Source organism: Triticum urartu, chromosome 1 (genome assembly GCF_003073215.2).
Source record: "Triticum urartu cultivar G1812 chromosome 1, Tu2.1, whole genome shotgun sequence".
In the NCBI taxonomy this organism is placed as follows: Eukaryota; Viridiplantae; Streptophyta; class Magnoliopsida; order Poales; family Poaceae; genus Triticum; species Triticum urartu.
This window is the reverse complement of record NC_053022.1, coordinates 89,314,373-89,331,727: the sequence shown is the minus strand read 5'-3', so window position 1 is coordinate 89,331,727 and position 17,355 is coordinate 89,314,373. Positions and strand designations below refer to the sequence as shown.

Sequence of the window (17,355 nt, the reverse complement as noted above, 5' to 3'; positions counted from 1 at the left end):
CCAAATTGGCTCAAATTTTAGGAGGTGCCCCTACACACTAAATGTAATTTAAGAGGGAAAATGGAACATTTAACTTGCAGCTCAAATTTCCAAAAGCTCTTTAAGATAGAAGTTGAAAGTGTGTTGGAGATTTTGGAAAGTTGTCAAGTGACTTACCAAAAGTGAACAAAAATTCAAGTTGATGTGAAAATAATTCAAAACCAACTCACACAAACATCAAATAAATATTTAAAATATGTCCTTAGGCTGGGTTTTTTGGTTTGGGCTGTTACAATCCACCATGGAGGTGATGAGATTCTTCTGTTTATCACACCCATGCCTTCTCAATCTATTTAATTTGAAATATCGGATGAAGAGTAGTTTTATCCTGCTGCAATACTTCCTGTTCATGCTCTGCCATTCCTTCTCGTGATGTGAGATACTTTTTGTAATGACGTGTTGATGTACCAAATATTTGTTGTATGTCAAAACTAATTATGCACTGTAAAGACAAAATGCCTGTTTAAAGATGTGTTATCGAACATCATGTTGTTATGTTGTATGCCTATACTAATTAAGTATTGTGAAGTAGTTTTTAATGTTATATGCTTCTGTCATGAGATTTTGGTATAGAGTGGCAAGCACCATTTTATGGTGTGTTAAGGAAGTTAGATGTTTCTTAGAGAAATGACAGTGATACACAAAAGTTAAATACTGAAGCGTTATAGAAATGTTAGACCACATAATTGACATTATCAACGTGAGCATATACGAAAAGGAATAACTGGATTTCAATTTGAGAAACTCAAGTCATAAGGAAAATAAATGTGACTTGAATATGTCTAAAACTCTAACATGGCAAGCAAAATCCAAGAACACACATTTAAACCCATGAGCCTATTTTTTTTTAAAAAATCCCTTAAGCTAACCCCTCTATCATTTCACGCTTACAATTAACCATCACACAAAAATGGAAATGAAATGTGACGGCCGAAAACATCGCCTAAAATCTGTCCAGAATGTCCCCAAATTTGGCTAGGGGGCTGCTCGGGGAGGAAATCAACAAGTGACAATTCCCGTCGTGATAATTAATCCTTGCCGACACTTTTTTCTCGTCACTAAGATTTTTGTCACTGATAATCGCACATTTTTGTAGTGAATAGATAAGGAAGAGCCATATGATAAGGGAAAGAAGAGTTAATGTTTATCAAGGCAGAGGTCTGTCATATAGCAAAGTGGAGGGGAGGACACTAGATGCACGAAGCGTGCCCGAGGATACTAGGCGGGGATGGTGAGGAGAAAGTTAACGAGTTCACCTTCTCGAGGATAATTAAGAGCACCTAAAGTTGGAAACAAACATGAATAATGTGTTGAAGGGTGAGACAAACTAGAAGCCTCGGATATCGACCTCCAAGTAATGTGGCATATGTTCTTTTAGTGGCGTGAACAATAGCCTTGAAAATGAGTCGGTGCTCAATCCTTAATTTGGCATGCCATTAACAACACGATATTACTCGCTCTCTTTCGGTTGATAAAACCCACGAGTATCCTAAGATCGTCAATTTGGCCAGTGCAACAAGAGTTATATGCCACAAAAAGTGTACCATTAAATTTGAACGCGAAATGAGCTTTCTGATGATATATCTTTTTTATTATATAACTCGTATTTCGTTTGTCAAATTAACGATCTAGGAATGTGAGCATGCCTTATGAGTGAAAAAGAACAAGGAAAATAATCATTTGGCATGAATGGTGAGTTATCTCAAAAACAATAATATGGAAAATAAAGGAGAAACATGGCAACTCTCCAAATTCACCATGTAAAAACTGTAATTGTCAAAAAAAAACATGTAAAAACTGTAGGCCGGAAATAGAAGAGGTCGCAAGACAACACCCCCGGTAAACGCCCGGCCCACGGCAAACCGGTGAGGCCCACCAGCACTCCCCCCATAAAGACCGCAAGGAAATCGAGAGGGGGGAGCGTGACAGGATGAATGGTATAAGTATATATACCAGGATACTATCGGAGACCCTTCTTCGACTTTATACCCTAGCAGGCCAAGTAAAAAAGGGAATGGTGCTGCCGTGGACCCGCGATGTCGAGGAGGCGATGGCGAACGCGGAGGAGGAGGAGGACGTCGAGGAGCCCCTCGACTGCGGCATCTGCTTCCTTCTACTCGATGCGCCGCCGACCTTCATGGTACGTACACGCATGCAATATTTACCCAATCCAATCTAATCAACCGGCCGGAAGCAATCTACGCCGTGCTGATTTCGATTTGCTTTGCAGTGCGAAGCTGGGCACCTGATCTGCTCGCCCTGCCGCGACATGCTCGGGCTGGCGGCGGGGACGTGCCACGTCTGCAGCGCCAAGGCCGCCCGCCTCGGCTCTCGCCGGAGCCTCGGCCGCGACGTCTGGCCGGTCTACTATGAGCCCCGCGACCGCTGCGGCGCGCTCCGCGGGCCGTGCCGCTGCCCAGGCGACGCCTGCGGCTTCGTCGGCAGCACGGCGGCGCTCCTCTGTCACTTCGTCAGCGCTCATGACTGGCCGGTCCACGCCGGGGTGACCTCCGGGGACAGCATCGCCGTCCGCCTGCAGGACGGCTTCAACATCGTCGCCGTCGACTGCATCGGCGGCGCCTCCGGGCAAGACCGCCTGGAATTCCCCGGAAGGTATCTGCTCGTGCTGGAGATGATCCAGCAGACATTCGGCCGCACGGTCTTCGCCTTCTGCCTACGTCCCGACGCCGCCTTCTGGGAGAAGGAGGCGCAGTGCCGCGTCAGCCTCTACTACTCGCGCAACATCCTCGACGGCGACGATGACAAGCCGCCGGTTCAGTGCTACTACCAGACAACCAAGGCCAGCGTGACGTGCACCGATCTCTCCAGCGGGCTGCCCGACCCCGAGGACTGCTTCCAGGCTCACGTGTACCGCTCCGTCGACCTGGAGGACAACGAGGACACCGTCGAGGTGACGCTCAGGATTCTCATCAACTGATCCCTGGAGGTTGCAGCAGGTGACATTGTTTGTGCTATATTTGATTGATCTGAAATATGTTGGGTGTTTGGTTTGTTATGTTACACATCTGCCGAAACTGTAGTATGATGCGGTTTGATGTTATATACTCTTTATACTTGAGCATGTTATATGTCACTATAGTTGGAATGTTTGTACTTGAGCATGTTATGTCACTATAGTTGGAATGTTTGTTGTGTTCATAGAATCATATACTCATCTATTAAAAATGGTTTATATTGAAAACAATCGTCTATTTTGCTATATCTATGTTGCAATAGATGAATATGTTCTCTTAGGGCGAAAGTTGCGATCGAGTCTCCATATTTGGTACACCCGCAAAATTTGGACATGATTTTATTGTCATTAATTTTTTAGAATTCTGAATTTGAAACATACGCGTCCGTGCCTTCTGGCATGGCTGGCTCCACGCCGTATTATCCGTGAGGTCGGCCCCATGCGTGTTGCGACGGGCTTCACGCCATTTGACGTGTGCGCTTGTGCCTTTTGGCACAGCGGGCTCCACGCCGTATGATCTGTGAGGCCGGTCCCACGTGTGTTGCGACTGGCTCGTTACCATTTGACGTGCGCGTCTGTCCCTTTTGGCATCGCGGGCTCTACACCGTATGATCTGCGGGCTTGGCCCCTAGCATGCTGTGACGGGCTCCATGCAATCTGACATGTGTGACCGTGCCTTCTGGCGCGATGGGCTCCTTGTCGTTTGATCTGCGAGGCCGACCCAACTCATGTCATGCTTATCGTGTTTCATGCTGCGTGTGACTTGCACCATAGGTCTGCGTGTAGTGCATCCCATAATTTTAACAAAAAGTCTCAGAAAAATCAAGGATATAGTCCTCTCACTCTCTTTTGTGTGTCTCATTAAAGTATAGGGTCTATTTTGTTTATTAATAAAATCATTTTCTTTATGAATACAGGGTTTATGTGCCTTGAATTTATTTCATTAGGTATGTTTTTAGAAGTATTTTCTGATAATTATCTGTCACGTAGCCTGCAAAATAAAGGAGTACGTGTTGGTAGGATCTTTGTCTTAATGAAAGGTAACACATCTTATAATTTAAAAGAGAGGGAGTGCAACATTACACAGTCTCACGGGTGAAAAAACCAAATAGTGTGTGGCACATACAAAAAGAACAATATCTGCTTGTTTCTCACAAATGGCAAAACATGTCAACGTGAAAGTTTCACAGGCCAACACAATTTTAGTACTACAATGTCATGTTTCTTTTCCTATAACTTTTGGTATGACATGAATATCTAAAAATGGATAGAGGTCACATACGTGAACTTAGAAAAACTCCTCCATATGATGTCGCGGTCTCACAACTGTTGGCGAAACCATTTGCGATATAGTCGTCTATTCAACTAGGATATGTGGTATTTCTTGGTATGTCACTATATTTGGAATGTTTGTGGTGTTCATACAATCATATACTCATCTATTACCAACGGTTTTCGTTGAAAACCAACGTCTGTTATGCTATATCTAAGTTGCAATAGATGAATATGTTCTCTTAGGGCGAGAGTTGCGATCTAGTCCCCATATTTGGTACACCCGCAAAATTTGGACGTGATTTTATTGTCATTAATTTTTGAGAATTCTAAAGTTGAAACGTACACGTCTGTGCCTTCTGGCGTGGCGGCCTCCACGCCGTATTGTCAGTGAGACCGGCCCCATGTGTACTGCGACGGGCTTCACGTTGTTTGACATGCGCGCCCGTGCGGGCTCCATGCCGTATGATCTCCGAGGCCGGCCCAGCTTGTTGCGACTGGCTCGTTGCCATTTGACGTGTGCGCCTGTCCCTTTTGGCGTGGCTGGCCCTAGCGTGTTGTGACAGGCTCCGTGCCATCTAACGTGTGTGCCCGTCCTTCTGGCGCGACGGGCTCCTAGCCGTCTGATCTGCGAGGCTGGCCCAACTCATCTCATGCTTATGGTGTTTCATGTTGTGTGAGTCGCACCGTAGCAAGGTCCGCGTGTAGTGTATCCTATAATTTTAAGAAAAAAATCTCAGAAAAATCAAGGATAAGTATAGGGTCTATTTTGTTTATTAAGATGATCATTTTCTTTATAAATACGGGGTGTACGAGGTGCCTTGAATTTATTTCATTAGGTAAGTTTTTAGAAGTATTTTCTAATAATGATTCATGTAGCTCGCAAAATAAAGGAGTACGTGTTGTAGGACCTTTGTCTTAATGAAAGGTAACACATCTTATAATTTAAAATAGAGGGAGTACAACATTACACAATCTCACGGCACGGGTGAAAAAGCAGATAGTTTGTGGCACATACAAAAAGAACAATATCCTCTCTTGTTTCTCACAAATGGCAAAACATATCAACCTGAAAGTTTCACAGGCCAACACAACTTTAGTACTACAATGAGTTGTTTCTTTACCTATAATTTTTGGTATGACATGAATATCTAAAAGTGGATAGGGGTCACATACGTGAACTTAGAAAACCTCCTCCATATGATGTCGAAGTCTCACAACTGCTGGCAGAACCATTTGCGATATAGTCGTCTATTCAACTAGGATATATGGTATTTCTTAGTATGTCACTATATTTGGAATGTTTGTGGTGTTCATACAATCATATACTCATCTGTTACAAATGGTTTTTGTTGAAAACCAGCATCTGTTATGCTATATCTATGTTGCAATAGATGAATATGTTCTCTTAGGGCGAAAGTTGCAATCAAGTCCCATATTTGGTACACCTGCAAAATTTGGACATGATTTTACTGTGATTAATTTTTGAGAATTCTGAAATTGAAACCTACGCGTCTGTGCCTTCTTGCGTGGCGGGCTCCACAACGTATTATCCGTGAGGCCGGCCCCAAGTGTACTGCTATGGGATTCACATTGTTTGGTGTGCACGCCCGTGTCTTTTGGCATGGCCGGCTCCACGTCGTATGATATGTGAGGCCGGCCCCACGTGTGTGGCAGCGGGCTCCACGCCGTCTGATGTGCGTGCTTGTGTGTAACACCCACGATGCGGCTATATCTCCCACGTGTCGGAGCATGACTTAGAGGCATAACCGCATTGTAGGCAATGTCGCAAGAGGGGTAATCTTTACACATCTCATGTACTGAATAAAAAAAGAGGTACATAGTTGGCTTACAATCGCCACGTCACATAATAGCATAAATATATCATTACAATCATCCAGATACAATTAAGGTCCAACTACGGAACCAAAATAAAGATAACCCCAAATGCATAATGTCCCCGATCGCCCCAACTGGGCTCCACTACTGATCGTCTGGAAAGGAAACGTAGTATCGTCCTGAGTCCTCATCGAACTCCCACTTGAGCTCAGTCGCATCTCCTGAAACGGTATCATCGGTCGCTGCATCTGGTTTTGAAGTAATCTGTGAGTCACGGGGACTCAGCAATCTCACACCCTCGCGATCAGGACTGTTTAAGCTTATAGGTAGGGAAAAGGTATGAGGTGGAGCTGTAGCAAGCACTAGCATATATGGTGGCTAACATACGCAAATGAGAGCGAGAAGAGAAGGCAAGGCACGGTCGAGAAACTATAATCAAGAAGTGATCCTAGAACAACCTACGTTCAAGCACAACACGAGACCGTGTTCTCTTCCCGGAATTCGCCGAAAAGAGACCATCACGGCTACACACGTTGTTTATTCATTTTAATTAAGTTTAAGCTTCAGGTTTTCTACAACCGGACATTAACAAATACCCATCTGCCCATAACCGCGGGCACGGCTTTCGAAAGTTCAAATCCCTGCAGGGGTGTCCCAACTTAGCCCATCACAAGCTCTCACGGTCAACGAAGGATATTCCTTCTCCCAGGACGGCCCGATCAGACTCGGAATCCCGGTTACAAGACATCTCGACAATGGTAAAACTAAACCAGCAAATCCACCCAGATGTGCTGACAAATCCCGATAGGAGCTGCACATATCTTGTTCTTAGGGCACACCGGATTGTCCAAACTTCCGGTAGGCCAGCCCAGAGTTGCCCCTGATGGCCACCGGCGGCTGACAAGTTGGACCAACACTCAGAGGAGCACTGGCCCGGGGGTTTAAAATAAAGATGACCCTTGAGTCCGCGGAACCCAAGGGAAAAAGAGGCTAGGTGGCGAATGGTAAAACCAAGGTTGGGCCTTGCTGGAGGAGTTTTATTCAAGGCGAACTGTCAAGGGGTTCCTATTATAACCCAACCGTGTAAGGAACGCAAAATCAAGGAACATAACACTGGTATGACGGAAACTAGGGCGGCAAGAGTGAAACAAAACACTAGGCATAAGGCCGAGCCTTCCACCCTTTACCAAGTGTATAGATGCATTAAAGTAGACAAGATATAATAGTGATATCCCAACAATAAACATGTTACAACAAGAAACAAACTCCAATCTTCACTTGCAACTAGCAACGCTATAAGAGGGGCTGAGCAAAGCGGTAACATAGCCAAACAACGGTTTGCTAGGACAAGGTGGGTTAGAGGCTTGACATGGCAATATGGGAGGCATGATAAAGCATGTGGTAGGTATCGTAGCATAGGTATAGCAATAGAGCAAGTATCTAGCAAGCAAAGATAGAAGTGATTTTGAGGGTATGGTCATCTTGCCTGCAAAGTTCTCCGAGTTGATGTAAGCTTGATCCTCGTAAACGTTCTCAACGGGTTCCTCGATCATGTACTCGTCTCCCGGCTCTACCCAAAGCAAGAACACAAGCAAAGGGAGACACAATCAACCACGGTGCAATGCGCAAGAAACATGATGCAAAACATGGCATGATATGCGGGATGTGATATGCAATGCATATGCATGCTTCGGAAAGGAAAGATTGAACCTGGCCTCAACTTGGAAAACAAAGAGTGCCACTGGAAAGGGGAGTTGATTTCGGTCAAAATCGATATAAAGATCACTGAAATCGGATGCACGGTTTGCAACTGGCAAGCAAAACAATAATGGCACAAAGCTGCGATTAACAGCACGAGGCCATCTAACTGCATCAATAACAATAAGCTACGACACTCTAACATAACATCAAAGCACATCGCAGTGATCCACTCAAGTTGCTTGACAAAAGATGAACACTGAGCTACGGCTAATTCACTCAATAGCAGGTTCAAACAAGCATGGCAAAAGTGCAGAAGATATCAGGTTCACAGACTTAGTGAAATAACCAACATGTCAGGATTTAACATCAGGAAGCAATGTTTAGAGCAAGATAACAACATGCTACAGGAACATATCATGGCAAAGCAAGGCATGGCATGAAGCTACTCAAAGCATGTAACAAAAGTCCCTTACTGACCATAATCCAAAAGGGATCAGAAAATACAATGGCACCCATGTGAACATAGCAAGTTTCGTTAACAGATTCAGACTTAGCAAAAAACTGAAACATGGCAAAACAGATTTATATAGGCATGTTTGCGAACTCGATGCACTCACCACAAGCCATTGCATGACAAACTAAGCATACACCCAGCAAGTAGACATGATAAATAAGCTAACCATGGCAAGAACACTCTCATAGCATGCATGGATAAACTATAACAACCTCGGCAAAATTGCTTAACATATAAACAATCTGCCAGGAACATTTTATAGCAAAAGTAGAGCAAGATTGAGTCATGTTAGGGCACTCCATAATTGCAAACAAAGATATGGATGGATAGAGCATAACAATATCTCAAAATCATCCTTACTGAACATGCTCAAACGAGGCATGGATCACTCTATAGCAACAAGAATACATGGCATAAAAATATTATCAGGGAAAAGACTTAGAAGAACTCTAAGTCCCTGAAATCAGCAACATCACAAGAGCTACTTTGCATGCTTGTGCTAGTCACCACAAAGATCACAAAAATACATGGCATACACCCCTGTAAAGATAGCATGGCATACTACAAAACACGTGTAGGGCTCAAGTTCATAGGAGGCACACATTAAACATGGCAAAAATGACAAATGACCAAAATCTGTTAAGAATCTGAAACTAACATTACATAACACTCTTGCAACAGCATTTAGGGCATCAAGATGAACTCAAATGAACATGGTGCAATGGAATGAAATGAAGTACACATCGAGACAAACAATTTGATATGCTACACGCCCAAAACGGAGCCACACACGCAAAGTTATGATGCGATGAAGTACGCTAAAAATCACCGGGACTTAGAGGAGAAATGAGGTCAACCTCCCAGATCTAGGGTTTCACTGTAGCACGCGGATCGAGGGTCGCCGGAGGTAGAGGTCGCCGGAGTTGGCTGGTACGGCGGAGGAAGGCTGGATCTGGCCGGATCCGGTCGACCCGAGGTGCGCCGGCGACGAGGGGGCGCCGGACGCCGGGGGCGCGGCTCCCGCGGCGGATCTGGGCGGCGGAGGCGGCGGGACAACGCACGGGGCGGCGAGCGGCGATGGTGGCCGCGGTGGCCGGACTTAGCGGCGCTCGGGCGGCGCGGCAAGCCGGGTGCGGGGAGGCGGCGACTGGGCCCGTGGGGCCCGCTACGGGCCTCGGCGGGCCGGCGGCGGAGAGGACGGCGGCGGGACACGTGGCGACATGGGAGTGGCGGCGGCGATTTGTCCGGTGCGGACCGGATGTGTCCGGCGCGCGGAGGTAGCGGGGCTAGGGTTTAGGGTGGTGTTTGATCCGGGATTTTCGGGGGAGATGCCTATTTATACATAGAAGGAGCTAGGAGGCTCCAAATTGAGCACGGTTTTCGGTCACGAGATTGTGATCGAACAACCGAGATGATGGAGGGGGTTTAGCTGGACTTTGGGCCACTTTGGAGAGGTGTTGGGCCGCAACACACATGAGGCCTTCATGGTTCCTCGGTTAACCGTTGGAGTATCAAACGATGTCCAAATAGCACGAAACTTGACAGACGGTCTACCGGTAGTAAACCAAGGCCGCTTGGCAAGTCTTGGTCCAATTCGAGAACATTTAACACCCGCACACGAAAAGAAGCAAAAAGAGACACCGGAGGGCATATGAGCGTCGGAATGCAAAACGGACAACGGGGAAAATGCTCGGATGCATGAGACGAACACGTATGCAAATGCGATGCACATGATGACATGATATGAGATGCATGACAAAGACAAATGCAACACGGAGACAAAACCCAACAACGAGGAAATATCATAACTTAGTGCCGAAAATGGCAAGAGTTGGAATACAAATATGGCAGGTTGCATATGGGGCGTTACATTGTGCCTTCTGGCGCGACGGACTCCTTGCTGTCTGCGAGGCCGGGTCAATAACGTGCGAGTCGTGTCGTAGGAGGGTCCGCACGCAGTGCATTCCATAATTTTAACCAGAAGTCTCAGAAAAATCAATGAATAGTCCTCTGTGTGTGTGTGTGTGTGTGTGTGTTCAAGTACAGGACAACCGTTTTATTTATGAATGCGGGGTTTATGTCTCTTGAAGTATTTTCTAATAATTATCTGCCACGTAGCCCACACAATAAAGCAGTACGTGTTGGTAAGATGTTTTGTCTTAATGAAAGGTAACACATCTTATAAATTGAAACAGCGGGAGTACGACATTATGCAATCTCACAGGGAAAAAACCAAATTGTGTGTGGCACATACAAAATGAACATTATCCTCGCTTGTTCCTCACAAATGGCAAAACTTATCAACCTAAAAGTTTCACATGCCAATACAACTTTAGTGCTACAATGTCCTGTTTTTTTCCTAGAATTTTTGGTAATGACATGAATATCTAAAATGGATAGGGGATCACATACGTGAGCTTAGAAAAACTCCTCCATATGATGTCGCAATCTCACAACCGTTGGTGGAATCATTTGCGATATAGTCGTCTATTCACAACAACTCCCCCTATCCTTCTCACATATTGGATGTAACAAAGTCTTATATTATGAGACGGAGAAGTAGGATTTATGGTATTTCTCGGTATGATAATAACTAGTAAACCATTGGCGGACAAATTGACTGTAATTCCAATACATGAATCTGTTGTTAATTAGTATGTTGGTTGAACTAAGATATGTTAGGAATTGTGTTTGGAATGCACTCATGACAAGGTCCCAAAGCTTGTTATTTGACTAGTGTGAGGTGATGTTCTAGTCTCGAGCATGTCTGATCATTATTGTTAGTGATGCCATAGTCTCGACACGTCATGCCAACATTTGTGATAGTCATAGTTAACTACTATAATTGCCATTTCTAGAACCTCATGGGGTATTATTATGTCGCAAAATTAATCCGTCAAGTACTTGATGGGTGTTGATCGCATTAATAGCTGGGTTTTCCCTTTTTTGGTATAATGACAAGAAGTTTGGTGTGGTACTGCATGAATGATTTGTGATAGTTATATATGGTCAACCATGATGTAATAAGTCATTAGAAATTTGTGATAGTCAGATATAGTAGTCAACCATGATTATAGTAAGTCATTAACAAAGTCGATGATGGTTGCAAAACATATCTATATTGGGAGCAGTATATTGTAGTCTCACAAATTTCATATCATTAATATCATATATTTTTATGATAGGTCAACTACAAAAATCTCAATACCAATATCACTCGATCTTACGCCGATTCCAAATGTCACGTTACCGCTTGTTGATTTAGTGTGTATAGATATACACAAGCATTTAACCTTTTTTATTGCCTTAAACCAGAGGTTAAAAATAATTTTGATATTACATAATTATGCTGTAAATTAAACCATCAAGTAGATCGATGATGGTCACACTAACTAGATGAATCTGTTAGGATGTTGATTGACCTAAGTGATTTGCTTTTTTGGTATGCGACGATGTCGTGGCCTCAGTACTGTCCCAACCTTTTGTGATAATCATGTAGTCAACCATGATACATGGTAACATTATATTGTTAAAATAAACCGTTGGGTAATGATGGTTGCCTTAACATGAATCTATTAGGAGCATTAATGTTTTAGTCTACGAGTTTTATATCATTACTACTATTGGAATTGTTTGTGATTGTCATAGCGAACTAGATAGAACTCGTCCCAGAAGCACATTTGATAGATATGCCACAACAAGAATCTCACAGAAATTACATCACCGTTAAATTGCATAGCTTTTAACCTCCTTTAGTGCACTCAACTAGTGGCATAAAGTACAAATTTAAAGACACGGTGCTGTTGATATTTTAGTGAACTTCCAATATGAACTAGTATGATTCACAGAGATGACAATTTCCATTAAAATGGACCGATGTTCTGAAACAGAGGGAGTAGGTAAATGCAAGTCCTGAAGGGAATGGACAGATAGAAGCTCATTCCAGTGATGAGAACACGGTGCTAGTAACAGACCACATGTTCTGCTTTTTCCTCTCCAGTTCTGTCAAATATGAACTCAGCGCCAGCATAGGTCATTCAATAAGTGACCAGCTCATACAATACAACCAATATGGTTCAATTAGCATGCTCTCATCTCTATGCCTTCAATGTCATGATGGAGCCACAAATATAGATTCCTAGACCTAACTGAAACTTAGGAGCCAATATTAAGGGTGGGAGGGGTCTAGAAAGAGCACTCGATATGCAAGAAGTCCTAATTTCAGTTAAGGGAGGAAATAGCTGCTTATTCTGCAAAGCACTAGAGCAGAGAACCTTGATGCTGGAATGGAAACCTCGAAGCTTTCAGCCATAGGATGTGAGGCTATTGGAATCAAATGCAGCTATGGCCTGCATGATTTTGCGCCAGAATCTGCTTCTTCCAAGGTCCGATTGATATATTGCTGCAACTTCAAGGCTTGAGCACCAGGTTTCACAACATTCACATCGCTCCACTGGGAACATGGGTCAATGAACCAGCTCTTCCTTCCTGCGCACCAGGCACCAGGAACAGGCCCATGGCCTGGACGCTTAAGTAGTTTCTCATCGATCTTGTCCAGCAACGGTCCATTCGCTTGAAACCGCCTTGCAAAAGGCTGTCCACTGTCCACCATCTTATCATAATGTGCCATGCTGAGAAAAAGGGGCTCTGTCTGAGGTGGATCATCCCACACCTTGTACCTCAAGTCATTGTTAACAGTGGAATTACGGAAGTCAAGCGAGTTGCATATGACTGAGTGGAAATATCCTTCCTGAGGTAGCATTACATTGTTGAAGTACATGAGAAGAAGCCGAGGAAGATTCTCCCAACCAAGAACACAGTACTCTATAAACCGTCGGTTCAGAATAACCCATGGAGAACCTAGTAAGAAGGAACGAAGATGGATAAGGAAATGATCTAAACCAATGAAATTAAATCAGAGCAGAGAACAATAAATGCCTGTGAAGAACTTGAAAGCATCAGGACTTGGTCGTTTCTGTGTGGCTCGGAAGAAGTTGGTCCTCCCTGACAAGTATATTCCAGCATCCACTATCATCGATTGCACTTTTTCAGATCTGCAAGTGAGTAGTTTTATTAAAACTGATACCGTTGGCTGCTAAAATTCTCTCCAAGTTCAAACGATCCATACTCTTTCTGTCCAATGTCACTAGTGTGATCAATGAAGTTAAATTCCCTTGGAACATACGACAAGGCATGAATCAAATCTGCAACAGGACAAAATGTACGGTAGTATCACAATCAGCATAAACTTCTAGCACAATGATGCCAATCTAGCAAAATTAACAAGAAAATATGATCATGTTTGGGACAGAAACTGGAAATGTCATCTGGAAAACCGAAAAACTCCAAAGGCCAGCACGACACAATAGACACAAGCTAGTATTTACAAATGAATATCATGAGAATCATCACAACTACTTGAGGTTAGTTTTATAATTGACCTATAGGAGGAGTGCATGTTCTGAAATGTGCACTGTCTATTCCACTTCAGATATATCAAAACCAAGAGATAACGGGAGCCTGGATTTAACTCCTTGATTTTTAAACAGACAATAATGGAGCTCTATTCTGTGGACAATTGCAATAACACTACATCTGTGTAGATTTAAAAAAAAATCAATACATCCGTGATAACAGGCAGGTGGTTCCTAACAAATTCCCAGGGTGGGTAAGCTGTAAACCATTGTTACTATGCTCGTGACACAATTCAACATGAAAAGTCGGCAATTTGATGTTAATTAGAAGATGTATGTTGCCGAAATTAATTTCGGTTCTAGTACTGCTGAGAAACGAAAGACCGAAATGTATTTCGGGTCAATGGGATACCATCATGCAAACCCATGAGTACGAAGACAGATCGGGATGCCGTACCGTCCTGGGTGACGAGGGGATAATCGGCGGCGTTGAGGGTGATGAACCAGTCCCAGTCGGGGTGGAGGCGGAGCAGGACAGCAGCGGCGCGTAACGTGCCGGCGAGGCCCGACGACCCGACGGGTGTCCCCGCGGTAGGCGTGCCCACAAGAGCGACGTTGTCGAAAGAGACAGCGGCGGGCGCCGCGGCGGCGACCCCAGCAGCAAGGTCCCGGCGCTCTTCGTGGGAGGCGTCGGCGGAGAGGTGGAGGATGTAGCGGTTGCGTGGGTGGTAGACTGCGAGGAGGAGTCGTAGGAGGCGGTGCCCGTCGCCCCGGCCGCCGATGAGGAGGTAGGCGAGGCAGGGGAGCGCGTCGGGGCCGCGGCGGACTCCGGCGGCGGCGCGGGCGGTGGTGAGCCCAGGGAGGCGGAGGCGCGTCGGGGAGGAGTAGGCGGAGAGGAAGAGGAAGAGGAACGAGAGGAGGAAGGAGACGGAGACCAGCGAGAGGAAGAGGATCCACCTCCACCTCTCGCCCGAGCCGGCGCCCCCTCCCCCGATGCCGCCTCTCATGCCCCCCAATCCCATGGAAGAAGAGGATCCGGAGAGGGCGCCAGATCACATGCACGACACAGGCGGGAAATGGGGCGGCGGCGTGGATCGGCTCGCCGGCGGTGAGTCGCCGACGTCGTCGGGGGTGCTTAGACTAGAGGCCGCGAGAGCATCGCGTCGCATCGCACACCAGTGATTTTCTTTGTCGCGTGTCGGTGGAAGTTGTCGGAGAAGTGACTGGGTACCAGACCTGGCCATCTGGGGTGGGCCGGGCTACGCGAGCCGGGCCGAAAGCACGCGTGCCCGTCCCGGTACCCGTTTATTATTTTTATTTTTAAACGGCCAAAAATGTCAGAACTAGGCCGAATAGCACGCGTGCCGGGTTAGTCCGGCCCGTTTAGCAGTTATTGGTGGAAGTGTGGCACGCATGCTACCACAGCACAACCCGTTTATAAACATGTCATTGCGGGTCGTGCCATGCCAGGCATGTTGGGTGGGTTGGGTCGTGCCGACCCAGATGGCTAGGTCAGCTCGGGATTTTGGGCTACCACACGGGCCATTGTATTGTGGTAGCAAAGTATGCATACACAAGCCATCGATTTTTTTTAGTGAGTTGATATTTTGTCAATCAATTTTTTTTCAAGGATCGTCCTTCTTTCTTTTCAGTTCTTTCTCCTCTAACAATTTCTCCTTTCAAGAATTTGAGTTACTCAAATTACACAGTCAACTTATATATGTATTCCCATATATATAGTGTTACTATTCATCACCCAGGGTGCAGAGTAAGTTATTCTTCACCTGAGGTAATCTTACGATCATTTCATAATTAAATTACGTTTGGAATTCAAATAGTTACCTTTTTATTGATTCACTATGTAAAATTTGACATAAAAAATTAAAATATAGATCATAAGACAAGAAAAAATTTGCAGTTTATGTGTATTTTAGACTATGTTTTTACGTTTATAATTTTACATAACATAAAATATTTTTTACGGTGATTATATATTTTCTTACGGTCTCTTTTTGCGTCGGAAATAAGACAAAACTTATGAAACGTAAAATTACGATGCATTGATGGTAAAATAGAGGGGGGTGAAGAATAACTATTCCTAACTCAGAATGACGAATAACGCGACCCTACACGATAGCCTGGCCGATGTGTTACAATCTCGATGACGATATATATATAATTTGTAAGTGAAAGGCCGAGCCCTACACGAGATCCCCAGCGACGATGTTATACACTTTCTATTAGAGAGAGAAAATGGTGTACACTTGGGCTGACTTGAGTAGTTCGGACGAAAACTTGCGCACACGTGAGTCCTAAATCCTGCATTATCCATGATCTTGTGACTGATATTCAAGTTATTATCAATTATTTGTGCAAAAATAGTCCCTACAGTATAATCACTAATATCACACATACTTGTAAAAGATTTTACCCAGGTGGCAGAATAATAGGAACATAATTAGATTCTTCTTTAAAGTTTTAAAAAGGCTTATATATAGTTATAGTCAAATAAGAATGATACGTTTGTATGAAAGACTACTAAGAGGTCTAGAAACTTTTGAAAAGTTTTTAACAAAACTTATATAAAACCGGCATGACTTAGAAAACTTTATGTACATCTAATATCTTTTGGGTATGTCATTTTCTCAATAGCATCTATTTTAGCTCTTAGCAACTTATATGCCTACAAATAGAAATTCTATGTGTCTTAGAAGCATATTAAGGTTTTTTTTACCATAAAACAGTAAGGCAAAAGCCCTACTGTGTGTCATTTTTCATTAATAAGGAAATAACATAACATTGTCTTACAATGGTTGATGGGGGGACAACCAGAGATAGTCTAGGAGTGCATAAAAAGGGAAGGAAAATGAAAGGGAAAAATTAAATATTATCAATCCAGGATGACATGCCATCCTTCAGACTAGGTTTGGCTCCCAGCATGGTTAACTTGAAAGTTCTGATAAAATCATATCTGCATTCAGTGATTGAGCAAGGAATTCCTTCAAATACCAGGCCATTTCTTTGATTCCAGACGCACCAGGTGCCCACAATCATAATTTCCATGAAAGAAGTAAGATGGTATCTTTGTTTAGCATCAATTATCATATCATGGATATTCATATCTGTGTTCCATTCAATACCAATATTCCACCAAAACCCTTGACTAAATGGGCAAGAAAAGAGAAGGTGAGTTATGTCTTCCATATCTTCAACATTGCATAAGACACATTTAGTGGAATCAAGGTGCGTACTCTTCCTAGTCAATAGGTCACATGTATTATTCTGTCATTGAGCATTAGCCAGCAGAAGAATTTATGCTTTGGTAAACAACAAGATTTCCATATCCTTTTGAATGGATCAACATCATCTTCATTTTTCGTTAGAAAGTTATAGATCTTCTTGGTCATGTTTATAGAACTGCCCCAAGTGAAATTCCAGATGTCACGACCATTATTCTGTCTGATGTTATTTAATTGATCAGATAGCAGGTGAAACTGTTGATGGGCAGTAATGGATAGTGGTAGTCGAAATAAGCTATAATAATTCTCCAAACATTTGGCTGTCCAAATAGGTATGTTCTCCTATTGATTGAAGGAGTGTAA

At 44.0% G+C, this 17,355-nt stretch overlaps 2 protein-coding genes across 2 annotated transcripts; one reads left to right on the top strand and one right to left on the bottom strand.

Moving 5' to 3' along the window:
* Positions 1–2,026: 2,026 nt before the first annotated feature.
* On the top strand, positions 2,027–3,183 carry LOC125512415. The gene is made up of 2 exons (XM_048677538.1): positions 2,027–2,179; positions 2,270–3,183. Exons 1-2 carry the CDS (start codon positions 2,054–2,056, stop codon positions 2,975–2,977), a joined length of 834 nt encoding a protein of 277 aa, XP_048533495.1. The 5' UTR covers positions 2,027–2,053; the 3' UTR covers positions 2,978–3,183.
* Positions 3,184–12,267: 9,084 nt separating this feature from the next.
* Positions 12,268–14,953, bottom strand: LOC125549822 (beta-glucuronosyltransferase GlcAT14B-like). Its single transcript, XM_048712988.1, has 4 exons — positions 14,211–14,953; positions 13,468–13,543; positions 13,278–13,393; positions 12,268–13,199 (listed from the first exon to the last, which is right to left on the bottom strand). Exons 1-4 carry the CDS (start codon positions 14,773–14,775, stop codon positions 12,682–12,684), a joined length of 1,275 nt encoding a protein of 424 aa, XP_048568945.1. The 5' UTR covers positions 14,776–14,953; the 3' UTR covers positions 12,268–12,681.
* Between the last annotated feature and the right edge of the window lie 2,402 nt (positions 14,954–17,355).